The 12,163-nt window shown below is 51.6% G+C and overlaps 1 protein-coding gene across 1 annotated transcript in view; it reads left to right on the forward strand.

The window, feature by feature from the left end:
* The window catches only part of DNAH1 (dynein axonemal heavy chain 1), a 58,168-nt gene that overhangs the window by 39,614 nt on the left and 6,391 nt on the right, over positions 1-12,163 (forward strand). The window contains 16 exon segments of the mRNA XM_032447293.1: positions 29-138; positions 613-784; positions 1,129-1,320; positions 2,066-2,176; positions 2,971-3,156; positions 7,022-7,213; positions 7,311-7,478; positions 7,712-7,903; positions 8,248-8,379; positions 8,739-8,864; positions 9,522-9,641; positions 10,372-10,521; positions 10,639-10,799; positions 10,901-11,126; positions 11,208-11,403; positions 11,861-12,012. Of these exon segments, the coding sequence (XP_032303184.1) occupies positions 29-138; positions 613-784; positions 1,129-1,320; positions 2,066-2,176; positions 2,971-3,156; positions 7,022-7,213; positions 7,311-7,478; positions 7,712-7,903; positions 8,248-8,379; positions 8,739-8,864; positions 9,522-9,641; positions 10,372-10,521; positions 10,639-10,799; positions 10,901-11,126; positions 11,208-11,403; positions 11,861-12,012 (2,586 nt within the window).

Here is a 12,163-nt window from a genome sequence, read left to right on the forward strand (position 1 = left end):
CGAATGATCAAGAAACAGATCATGACAGCCATGAAACCTGTTGTGCGAGAACCTGGGCCAGCAGCCCACCAAGGCCAACTGATGGCTTGCATACACAGGACGGGTCCGCAGTAACATCCACATGGTCCTGTGCATGAGGTATAACTCAAGGGTAGGATGGTACATTAGCGTTAATTTTCCTCCCTTGTGCTTGCCTTGATCTTTGTTGTAGGATCTTTGTCTCTCAGCTTTGGAAGGGAAGTGGGTTTGCACATCACCTTCCCTGCTGTGTTGAGGTCAAAACAACAGCAGCCCAGGCTGCCCAGAGCCACATCCAGCCTGGCCTTGAATGCCTGCAGGGATGGGGCATCCACAGCCTCCTTGGGCAACCTGTTCAGTGTGTCACCACCCTCTGGCTGAAAAACTTCCTCCTAAGATCCAACTTAAACCTTCTCTGTCTCAGCTTCAAACCGTTCCCCCTTGTCCTATCAACATGATTGTGATGCAGATTAAATTCAAGCATGGAGAAAGGCTGTATGAAAGTGCAGGGCAGGCTCAGCAAGTGGGAACGCTGCTTTATCCTTGTATATATAATCAGTTGTAACATTTCTTTTCTACATCCTTTCCATCCAGCCCTATTGGAGAAGTGTTCCGTGCACGCTTGAGGCAGTTTCCCTCTCTTGTGAACTGCTGTACCATTGACTGGTTTAACGAGTGGCCTGCTGAAGCCCTGCAATGTGTTGCCTTTTCCTTCTTGCATGAGAACCCACATCTCGGTGCCAGCACCGATACCGTGGATGGGATGGTAGGTGCCACACAAAGCACAGCTCTTATATGGTCGTATGCTTCATCTCCAGCTGCACATAGGCAACAGATGCAGGACACGTGTGGAAAGGTCCCATCCTGGAGCAGCAATGTTTCATAATCAGTTCATTAACAGCCAGAGCCAATTAGACTTTATATGCCTTGAAATACCAAGTTCATTTCTTACCCTCTGTGGTACTGAAGCCCATATGAGTGTACAAGCTTTGCAAGTATATACTAAGGCACTTTTAAGCCCACTCCACCCCCTGTGCTCTCTACACACACTCTATAGACTTGCCTAACATTCAACACTGAATAAAACTGGGTCTTTTTCCTTTCTTGTAGGTTCGAATGTGTGTAGAAATCCACCAGAGCGTGGCAAAGAAGTGTCTAGTGTATCTGGCTGAACTGGGCAGGCACAATTATGTCACTCCCAAGAGCTACCTCGATTTCCTCAACATCTTCTGTTCCCTGATTGGAAAAAAGAAAGAGGAGCTGAAAACAGCCAAAAACAGGATGGAAGGAGGCCTGGACAAGGTCTGTCTCTCACAGCCCGTGCTCTGAGCATTGTTTTTATAGCTGCAGAGATGCAGATACAGGAGCAAACTCACACTGCAGCAGATGAGAACGATGTGTTCTGCTGGGCTCAGTCCTCCCATAGGTCTGAGTCTGTGACAGTGCTGAAAGCAATAATGGTCCCCCACACTTCAGGCACTATAGAGTTCTCTATAGCCCATCTCTCAGGAACTTCCTTATTAGTCTTTTAATTGAAAGCCTTATAATGACAGCATGCTTCTGCTGACTGACTGCCAGGAGTTTGTGTACTGAAAGTGCCTGCAGGCTGCAGCTTGGGAACAACAGCCTCAAGCTAATGTTTCCCATGCTAGACATGTTCAGAGCACAGCTCTTGCTTCCTTATAGACAACGATGCATGCCAAGTCTGGGTTATAAGACACACTTAAATAACCCAGATAGCAAACACGGGTTAGGAGGTCCCTAATTCAAACGCTATGGACCAGCAGTGGGCTAGGATGGACTTGGGCAGGCAGTAGCAGAGCTGACCCTGGAGGAAGGCTGCCTCTGGGACTTCATGCATGTAACAACCACTCATTGCCTTTTGCCTTGGACACAGGCACCATTAGGCAGTCCTGTCTAAGCACACCACAGCATTAGGTTTGGATCGTGGACCAGGGCAAGACCTGTATCATACAGCCTGACACCATACACCCACTGGGCCAATGCACACCTTCCCTGGGGCTCTCACTCTACTCTGCTCCCACAGCTCCTGCAAACAGCAGATGATGTAGCAGTAATGCAGGAAGAGCTGGAGTCTGCCCGCCCTCTCCTGGCACAGGCAGCCAAGGACACGGAGGCAACCATGGAGCAGCTGCAGGTACTGCTGCTGGACAGCCCCACAGTTTCCATATTTCCACCTCTGACTGCTCCTACTAAACAAAAAAAGGGGGAGGGGGGGGAAGGGGCTCGCAAGGAATGGTGCTTTATCTGCAAGTACAAGAGCTCCAGATTGGATTTGTGAAGTAGGCATTTACACAGAGCAGCAATGCCAGGGCAGAGTCCCCTGTTGGGGACCCTCCTACCCTGCTGGCTGGCAACAGCTCATCTGCTCCTGTCTGAAGCCACAGCCCAGGGTGGCAAGCCGAACTAGCAGCTCCCTTCCCTCACTGCATAAGTTCCTTGCACACACAGGCTATTACTAATTCAGTCCTCAAGTAGCCTGAGGCAGCTTTAAGGACAAACAGCTGCTGCTAAAAGGGCTCCACCCCACACCTCCCACCATACAGCTGGGCATTGACACAGCCTGCTCTGCCAGCCTGAGGCTGGGGGGTTATCACACAGTCACTCATCCTGCTAAGGAGAAGGGATCTCTCTCTTCCCTCCTCCTCAAGTTCCACACTGCACATCTTATTCCTGTATCTCACTGTACATTTGCTGTCACATCCACTCCCTGAGTTCAATGGAGAAATAGAACAGCTAGTTCCTACTGAGCTACCACTGTTCCAGGACAGACAGAGCTGGAGCTTGTGGATCCTCTCTACAATCTCCTGCTGTTATGACAGAGCAGCATGTGTACACTGGAAGAAAAAGCATAGCTATTAGGACTGCTGTGATCCTTACCTAGCAATGCAGAGCACCAAGTAGATGCTGAGGCAGTCTCTGCTTCTGCAGGTGGACACAGCTGTTGCTGAAGAGACACGAACTGCTGTTCAGGCTGAGGAGGAGAAGGCCAATGAAAAAGCCCAGAAAGCCCAAGCCATCGCAGATGATGCTCAGAAGGACCTGGCTGAAGCCCTTCCTGCCCTAGATGCTGCTCTGGCCAGCCTGAGAAACCTCAAAAAAAATGATGTTACAGAGGTAAGCTTAAAGGGGAATGGTGGCACAGGTGGGTGTTGGGGTGGAATCTGTTTCTGAGGGGCAGGAAGGACAGCAAGGCTTTTACCATAGTCTGCTACAGCTGAGCAGCACTTTGCTGCAATTCCTCTTCTATAAGCTTGCACAATTCACAGCCTTTTCCTTTTTTAAAGAGAAACCTCAGCAAGCAGCAGCTACAGCTAGGATCCTCAGCAAAGGTTGGGGGTAGTAGATACAGGGTAGGAGTTTTTACTGCACAGGGCAGGACAGTTGCGGTGAGGAGCGATAGACTCGTTCTTCTGCAATTGTGAAGAACAGACCTTTTTATTTCCCCCAAAACATGCACAACTCCTTTCCCCAAGAAGGTGGGGAATGGTGCAGGCAGCATCCATCCCCATGTAGAGCTGTCATGGCAAGGAGTATCCCAACTATACAAGGTTTCCAAATACCAACTCAAAGTTCTTCAGCTTCTTACATCTCATCTAACCCTCCCCATTGCTTTCAGGAACCCTCCACTTTAAGGAATGAGCTCCATGTTTATATTAAGCTTAACTACTGACCATGACCATACCCTGCCACTGGAGCCAGGGCCACCAGGGATCTCTCTCAGTCCAATGTGTCATCTCAACTAGAGGAGAACATCACTTTGCACAGCAAGGAGAAGGCATCATTTTGATCTATTCCTTCGCATAGGGCAGCTCCATCAGCAGTCACTTGGAGGAAGGCAATGCCTTCTTCTCCTGCTCTTCCACCATCTCTCTCAGCCTCTCCTCATTGCAGAAGAAATGAAGGTAGAGGTTACGCTCTGCCCGCAGGTTGGGGTCCTGCAGAGAGTCACGTTTAACCTTCAGGTCATTCAGGAGCTCTGTCAGGTTTTGGTGGAGAATATCCTGCATGGTGATGAGCTGGTGTGTCAGCTCAGCAGTCTCCTGAAGGGCAGAAACCAAACACATTAAAACACACACGGTGTATTAACAGCTCAGTCCACCTACTGTGCAACCCAAGTAGAGCAGGGGGATGGATGGACAGAGCTCCTTGCTTACTGGAGGTAAAAGCTGCAGCTGTTTGGAGTCGTCATACAGCTGCCAGTAGAGCTCCTCTATGGTGGACTCCAGGTCGGTGTGTTGGGATATAGGAGCTGCCAGTCGTGCTTCCAGCTCCCTCTGTTCCTGCACCAGCTGGGAACTACGGGCCGCTATGGCCTTGTAGCTGCAGGACTGCTGCACATCCTGGTCTTGCCCCATCAGCACATCCCAGAGCCTGCAAGAGAGAAGGCAACCAGAGATGTGAGCATCTGACCACACAAAGAACGGAGCTCAGGGGACAGTGTGTGCAATGGGAATAGGCTGCTATTGCTGCTATGGTGCAATAGTGAGAGGACAGCTGAAGATGTGCCTCTACACTTCATCCTAGGGAAACTTTTGTTCTCTATCTCCATTCTCTCTCACTGCATCACCCCAAAACAGACAGGAAGATGGAGTCAGGGTGGCCCAGCACTGGTAGAAGAACAGTCTGGTTGCTTTCATCTATCAGAAGCCTCCCCTGTTCCCATGCCATCTCCTCAATGTCTTGTTTGTTCCTCATGCACATGCAGACCTAGAACCTTACCGTGTGGCAATGGAGTCTTTGGGCTCCATCTTTGTGCGTGCAGAACCCTTTGTGGAGGAGCTGGTCTCTTTGCAGCAGTCATGATACACCTGCAGCCTGGCCTGGGCATTCTCCAGAGCAGTTCCTACCTCTCCCAGCCAAGCAGCCTTCTGGTCCACTTCCTTTCTCTCGAGTTTCAACTGGAGCTCCAGCAGATCCAAGCGGCTTTGCTGGCTTGCCACCCATGCAGCTGCCTTCTCCTGCCTCCGACCAACATTCTGCAGGCAAGCATTATCCAGACAGAGCTTTTCCTGCAGGACGGGCAGGAGGAAGAGCCTGGCTGCTGCCTTCACCTGGGGCAGCAGCTGGTGGGTCTGGATCTGAGCAATGTCACAGCGCAGGGCGTGAAGCTGCTTCTCAAACGTGGCAGCACCGCTCCGGAGATTGGCTTCTACTACATGCTGTATGAGGGAAGATGAGGGAGACCGCTGTCAGGGCACACTGCTGGCACTGCCCAGCTTGGCCGCAGCCTCTAGGCACATTTGCTTTGCCCCAGTGTTTGGTGGAGGAGTGCTGCAGCACAGGCACACCGTGCTCCAAAGGGTGGGACTGGAAAGGAGCACTGATCCTACCTTGTTCTCCTTGAGATCCTGCAGGGTCTTTTGGGCCCAATTTAATGCAGCACAGCTGCCTTCCACCTCAGCTGACATGGTTATAACCTCCATCTGAGCACAGATATATGCTGTCTCCAACTGCTTCATCTCCATCCAGAAGTTGTCTTGGTTGCCCAGTATTTCCTCTCCATTAGTCCTAAGGCTTTCCAGCCCCATTCTCTTGGTGTCTGTTCTCTTTGTGGGATCCTGGCTGCCACTTTTTTCCTCCTCATCCCCCTCACTCAGCTCTTCACTCTCACTCTTCCCCTCAGCTGAAGGTCCTGTCCTTGAGCCTTGAACCTTTATTTCCTGGCCATCAGCTGCCACTCCTCGGCCTGTCTCTGCATACTCTGGATGAGGGGCTGCTCTTCTTCTTCCCAGTATTTCCGAGGCTGAGTCCATCTGTACAGCAGCCTCCATCCTTTCCTGCACACTGCTTTCTGGAGTCCAAACACTTGCAGGCAGGACCTGCTCCATTAAATGCTCAAACACATCCATGAGCTGCTGTTCAAGCTCTATGTAGCCTCTGAGGTCCATCTTATGCAGCAGTGCCAGCCGCTGACCTTTCCTTGCTTCCTCATGCTGCTCTACCTGTTGCTTTGCAGCCTCAATGAGCTGCTTCAGGACATTGGTGGCTCGAAAGATCTCCACTCTCAGCTCCACATAAGCCTTCCTCAAGACCTCCTTCATTGTTTTCTCCCGCTCCTCCTCCAAACAACTCAGCTCCTGCTGCAAGCTGGCTGCCCAAACCAACAGCTTGTTGAGCTGCCTGAGTTGATGGGCACAGAAGCCCTTCAGCTCCTGGAGCTCCTGCTCCAAGTCCTCCACAGAGCGTCCCTTGGCCTCTGGTATCACACGTGTGAGCTGTGGGGTCTTCCTACACTTCTTCAATGCCTGCTCAAGGGCATCACCTTCCAGGATAGGCTTGCCTGCAGCTACCAGAGCATCATAGGCCTGCACCTCAGCTGGACTCAGCACGTTCTCCTCTCCCACTGTTTTGCAGAACCACATGATGAACTGCTCCGTCTCAGGGCATTCAAAGAGCCAGTCAAAGTCCTTCTCACAGAGGGTATCTGCCTGCGGGTAGAACAGCCGCAGTGTCTTCACAAACTCTGCCCCTCTGTTGACTCTGTCTTGGAGGAAGGTCTGAGAACTCCTCCTGCTGGACATGGCAAGGACATCCAACACTAGAAAGGGACAAAGCAGGAGTTATTCCTAAGAGCCTTGATGCCCACAGTCATCCCAAATGTGCCCTAGCAGCACTCCTAGCAGCTGTAGTAGTCCCTCCACAATTGACACAGCACTGCAGCATTCCCAGAGTGGGGTACAAGACAACTAAGAGCCCACAGAGCAAGGGAGAAAGCCTGCCCATACAACATGTCTGCACTTCCCCCTTCCCTGTGGGCATACAGCTTTGCCAAGACATCTACAGCCTGAAGATATCCATCTCAGAGCATTGGGGCAGGCTTTTTCCAGCCTCCTCAGTTTTCTCCTTGGCCTTTCTGATAATCAGCTCTCTTTTCTAATACCTCTTCCTCTTTGAAGTACGCTCCCTCCACCCCAGCTGAGGTTGAAAACCCCATCTCACCAAGGACCAAGCCAACCCATCGTCTCCATTTGGATTTAAGGTTCGAGCGATGCAGCGGCCTCCCCCCGGTGTGAAAATGGTGATCGAAGCAGTCTGCATCATGAAGGAAATCAAACCCAAGAAAGTGGCAGGGGAGAAGCTGGGCACCAAAGTGGATGACTACTGGGAGCCAGGCAGGGGCCTCCTCCAGGACCCAGGGAAGTTCTTGGACAGCCTGTTTAAGTATGATAAGGTAAGTGGCAACTGGGAGAAGCCTTTTCTGACCCTGCTCCATCAGATCTTTGGCACCCTCATCTCCAGTCTCCTTTCTCTCCCACCGTTGCTCACAGGACAACATTCCAGACGCCGTGATCAAGGCCATCCAGCCGTACATTGACAGTAAGGATTTCCAGCCAGCTGCCATCGCCAAGGTCTCCAAAGCTTGCACCTCCATCTGCCAGTGGGTGCGCGCCATGCACAAGTACCACTTTGTAGCCAAGGTTGTGGAGCCCAAGCGGGTAAGAGGCAGCACAGTCAGGTTGCTCTTGGTGTCAGGGCACACAGGACTATGGTCCTTTCAGTGTGATGATGAGAGCCCCCAGCTTTGGTGCACAGCTCAGGATTAAGGCTCCAATTAAAGCCCTGACAGAGTCACAGTTCCCAACTAGCTCCTGCTGGATGGTCTTGGCTTTCGGGGAGGAGCCTGACCACAAGCACAGCATCACCACTGTTTCCTTGTATATCTCCCCAGCAAGCCTTGAGAGAGGCAGAAGAGGACCTGCGTGCAACTCAGGAGGTCCTTGACGAAGCTAAGCAACGCCTGCAGGAAGTTGAAAATGGTATTGCTGCTCTGCAAGCCAAGTACAACGGCTGCATAGCCAAGAAGGAGGAACTGGAGATGAAGTGTGAGCAGTGTCAGCAGAGACTGGGTCGTGCCGCCACGGTAGGGAACAGCTCTGCCTACTTACAAGAGATAACTTGACTTCAGGCCAAGGAGCACAGTGGTGAAAATCTCTGTGCCTGCCACTTCCAGCAACGTTATGTGCCTGCAGATTATGGCAACACTAGATTGGAGCTGCCTGGCCAGGTCTCAGCAGCACATAAGGGCTGATGTAGCTAAGCTTCCATGTGCTGCAACTTCCTTAACCAGTTACAGGGACAAATGAGAGCACATAGTGCTCAAAGCTGGGACAGAACTTAGGATATATAGTGCCCCTCTGGCTCATTCAGTCACCTGCAACGTTACCCAGAGACCAGCAGGTCTCACATGTGCATCTTATTCCACAGCTCATAAACAGCCTGGCTGATGAGAAGGTGCGCTGGAAGGACACTGTTGAGAACCTGGATTACAAGATCAACAACATTGCTGGGGACGTGCTGCTTGCAGCTGGCTTTGTTGCCTACCTGGGCCCTTTTACTGTAAGTACACAGTGCTCCTATTAGCTGCTTTGCTCTCCTGCCCCTTGCTGTTGGCAGCTAGATAGGCTTCAAGTCTGATTCTGCCCTGCTTTGGGGCCAGCAGCTGGCAGTTTGCTGTACTTCCCAGCCCCTCTGGTGACCTTGCTGCCCAGGATATCTACCAGCACTGCCCTGGTCAGAGCTGTAACACCACAATCCCTTCAAGCTGGATGCACAGAATAGGGCAAAAGGATGCAACCTCCCTCCTGGATCTCTCTCCATTGGTGCTAGAGGCTACATATGAGTAGAAGCAGGAGGGTTTCCTTGCACACGGTGGAATAGTTGCTACTAGAAGACTGTTATGCTGGTTCTTGTGGCAGGGACAGTACCGCGTGGCACTGTGCAACGAGTGGCTGAGCAAGTTCTCAGAAAACAATATTCCTCACACCGAGGAGCCCAACCTGATCAGCACCCTTGGGGACCCCGTGGAAATCCGCTCCTGGCAGGCAAGTAATGGAAAAGATGATACAGGAGGCTGAAAAGGCAGAGGATGGGCCTGACTCAGGTAAAGGCTAAAGCACCCAGCACACAATTCATTAGGAGATACTTTACCAAAGGAGAGACCCCAAGAGAGCTCAGTAATTACTGTTGGGACATGCTGCTCAATGAGTAGAAGGGGACACAGCATTTAGGGCAGCAGCAGCTCTGGGTGCATCACACAGCTCAACCTGCTGGGTTTCCACTGTACACAGCACAAGATTATTATAGCAAAGCCTTGGCCACAGCTTGCCCACCCCCTAACTCAATCAGCACAGCTCTGTCCTATGGCTCAGCTGCTCCAAAGAGAACTCCAGCTCTTCAGAACCCTCAAGACCATCCCCTTGCCCAGCCACAACCTCCACAGCATGGCCATGCAGGAGCCAGGATAGCAAGGGTATCTCAGAATGAACCTTATTACATATCATAACTACCATCCTGCATGACTAAACAGAGCTAAAAGGTGCTCCCTGAATCAGGGCCCCAGAGTTGATCCAGCACACACAGCAGGCAAACAAATTAAAGAGAGAACAGGCCAACCAGCTCCTGAAACAAGGAGATCAGCTGTGCTGTGTTTCCAAATGCTCCCAGTGGCTGCTAAATAGAGGTTTTTCCCCCCCAATTAGGTTGCTGGTTTACCAAACGACATGCTGTCTGTGGAGAATGGGGTAATAACACGGTTCTCCCAGCGCTGGACTCACTACATAGACCCTCAAAGACAAGCAAACAAATGGATCAAGAACTTGGTAAGATCCACAGGGTGAAAAAGCAAAGTCCATGGGGTTGGGGAAGCAGCTTTCTGCAGCACAAAGCCTGAGACTGCTATGCACAGAGCTGCCCTACTGCTGTTCCACCCCATCCCCCCCCAGTATCAGGCAGGGTCTGAATTCATCTCAGCTGAATATCAACACAAGGAAGCAGGGGGCCTTCTGTAAGCAAGCAAAACATCCATTTCTGAGGACCTTCTATTCTTCACCATACCCTAAAACACACAGAACAATACTGATATGCCCTGTAATAGCCTTTAGTGCCTCTAGGACAGAGCTCAGAATGACATTACTTAACTAGTGAGAACAGTACCTGATACCAGAGACAAGGACCACTTCCTCTTCACTCCATCCACAGAGGCCCCCTGGTGCCTTTTCAAGAGCACCAAGAAGACGACTGGCAGCTGCTGCTGTTGTACTCCCCAAAGGCTTTTCCCACCCACCTGCTCTCACTTTGCAGGCAAATGAGCTCTGAGATGCCATTGCTGGGCTCTGCTTGAAGGAGGTTTCTCCCAGTCCCCATCACATCAACAGAAGTGCTGTAGATGTGGCCCCTAATTGGGGTCCAAAGCTTGAGCAGTTTTAGTTGATGAGCTGTTATCTCCACTCACTCTTCATCTCCTCATTGCAGCAGTAGCAGAGCCCTTGGTGTCAGATCTGCATAGCCCTGAGCTCTTCTCCATCCCTGCATTCCCCTTTTGCCTTTCAGGAGAAGGCAAACAGCCTGGAGGTGGCCAAGATGAGTGACCGGGACTTCCTCAGCAGCCTGGAAAAAGCCATTACTTATGGGAAGCCCTTCCTGCTGGAGAACGTCGGCGAGGAGCTGGACCCGGCCCTTGAACCCATCCTGCTAAAACAGGTCCTTTGATTTGCTGCTGTGGCCAGGCTGGAAGTAGGGGGGGGGTCTGCCAGCAGCTTTGTGCATCTCTGTGCATCTCCACAAGCTCTGTCCTCACTGCTTTTGTCTCTAATCCAGACCTACAAACAGCAAGGCAGAACAGTGCTGAAGCTGGGGGATACGGTGATCCCTTACAATGAGGATTTCAAGCTGTACATCACCACCAACCTGTCCAATCCCCATTACAGCCCTGAGATTTCCACAAAAGTCACCCTCATCAACTTCACCATCTCACCCAGGTACATGCTTAGCCCAGCAGCTGCTCCCACTTACTTTAGCTTATGGCCCTGAAGCCTTTGGGCCCATTATCCCTACCCTCACCCCTTGGTTTTTGTTGCAGTGGCTTGGAGGACCAACTGCTGGGACAAGTGGTGGCTGAGGAGCGACCTGACTTAGAAGAGGCTCGAAACCAGCTGATCCTTAGCAATGCTGAGATGCAGCAGGAGCTGAAGGAGATAGAAGATCAGATCCTGCATCGGCTCAGCACTTCCGAAGGAAACCCTGTGGATGACTTAGAGCTCATCAGTGCACTAGAAGCATCCAAGATCAAGGCAGGGGAGATCCAGGTATGAGCTGTGGGTGTTCATCCACTGCAGCCACCCATCCCCTGCCAGCACTGCACAAACTGCATCTCCTGTGTCCCTCAGACCAAGGTGAAGGCGGCAGAGCAGACAGAGGTGGACATCAACACCACACGCTTGCAGTATGCCCCTGTTGCTGTCCGCGCACAGATCCTCTACTTCTGTGTCTCAGACCTGTCCAGCGTGGACCCCATGTACCAGTACTCACTGGAGTGGTTCCTCAACATCTTCCTCATGGGGATCAGTAACTCTGAGAAAGCAGGTGTGTGCCAGAAATGGTCCCTTCCCATCCCTTTATTCACACCATGTTCCTGGCTTAGAAGCTGGGGCCCTGAAGAGTCAAGGCAAATGTGGCTGCTTGCTTTGGTGCTCCATGTGGTCCAGAGCTGCCCATGGCTGTGTCTGCACAGCGTGGGTTTCAGCCTGCCCTCCTCTTTTACACTACAGTGCTTTATTCCACGCTGGCTCTCTTCTGAGCAGAAGCAGGAGCCAGCAGCTCTTTACCCAGCTGCAGAAAACACCCTTTCTTTGGGGCTGCTTTGTTCAGATACAAGGCCTGTCCTGACCCTTGTACACCCACATCTGGAAACATCTGGCACATCTGGATGATATGCTTTTCGTAGGGGATTCTGCACTAAGCCTGTATTTGAGAGCAGCACTGTTGTGTTGTGCCCCTTCCACGTCACCCACTGCCTTGTCTGGTCGTTGTCTATTTCCAGATACTGTGAAGGACCGGATCGTGAACATCAACAACTACCTCACCTTCAGTCTCTACTGCAGCGTGTGCCGTAGCCTCTTTGAGAAGCACAAGCTCATGTTTGCCTTCCTCGTTTGCTCCCAGATCTTGATGAATGATGGGCGGATTGATATGGTAAGCAAGTCACCCCAGTCCTTGGACAGGGTCCCAGCAGAGCAAGCCAGGGTCAGGGGTACAGTCCCCTTGCTTAGCAGGCTGGTGTGGGGAAAAAAGCCTTGATCCCTTCCCTGTGCCTACACGCAGGGCTGCTGAACCTGCACGCTTC

This window comes from Coturnix japonica, chromosome 12 (genome assembly GCF_001577835.2).
Source record: "Coturnix japonica isolate 7356 chromosome 12, Coturnix japonica 2.1, whole genome shotgun sequence".
In the NCBI taxonomy this organism is placed as follows: domain Eukaryota; kingdom Metazoa; phylum Chordata; class Aves; order Galliformes; family Phasianidae; genus Coturnix; species Coturnix japonica.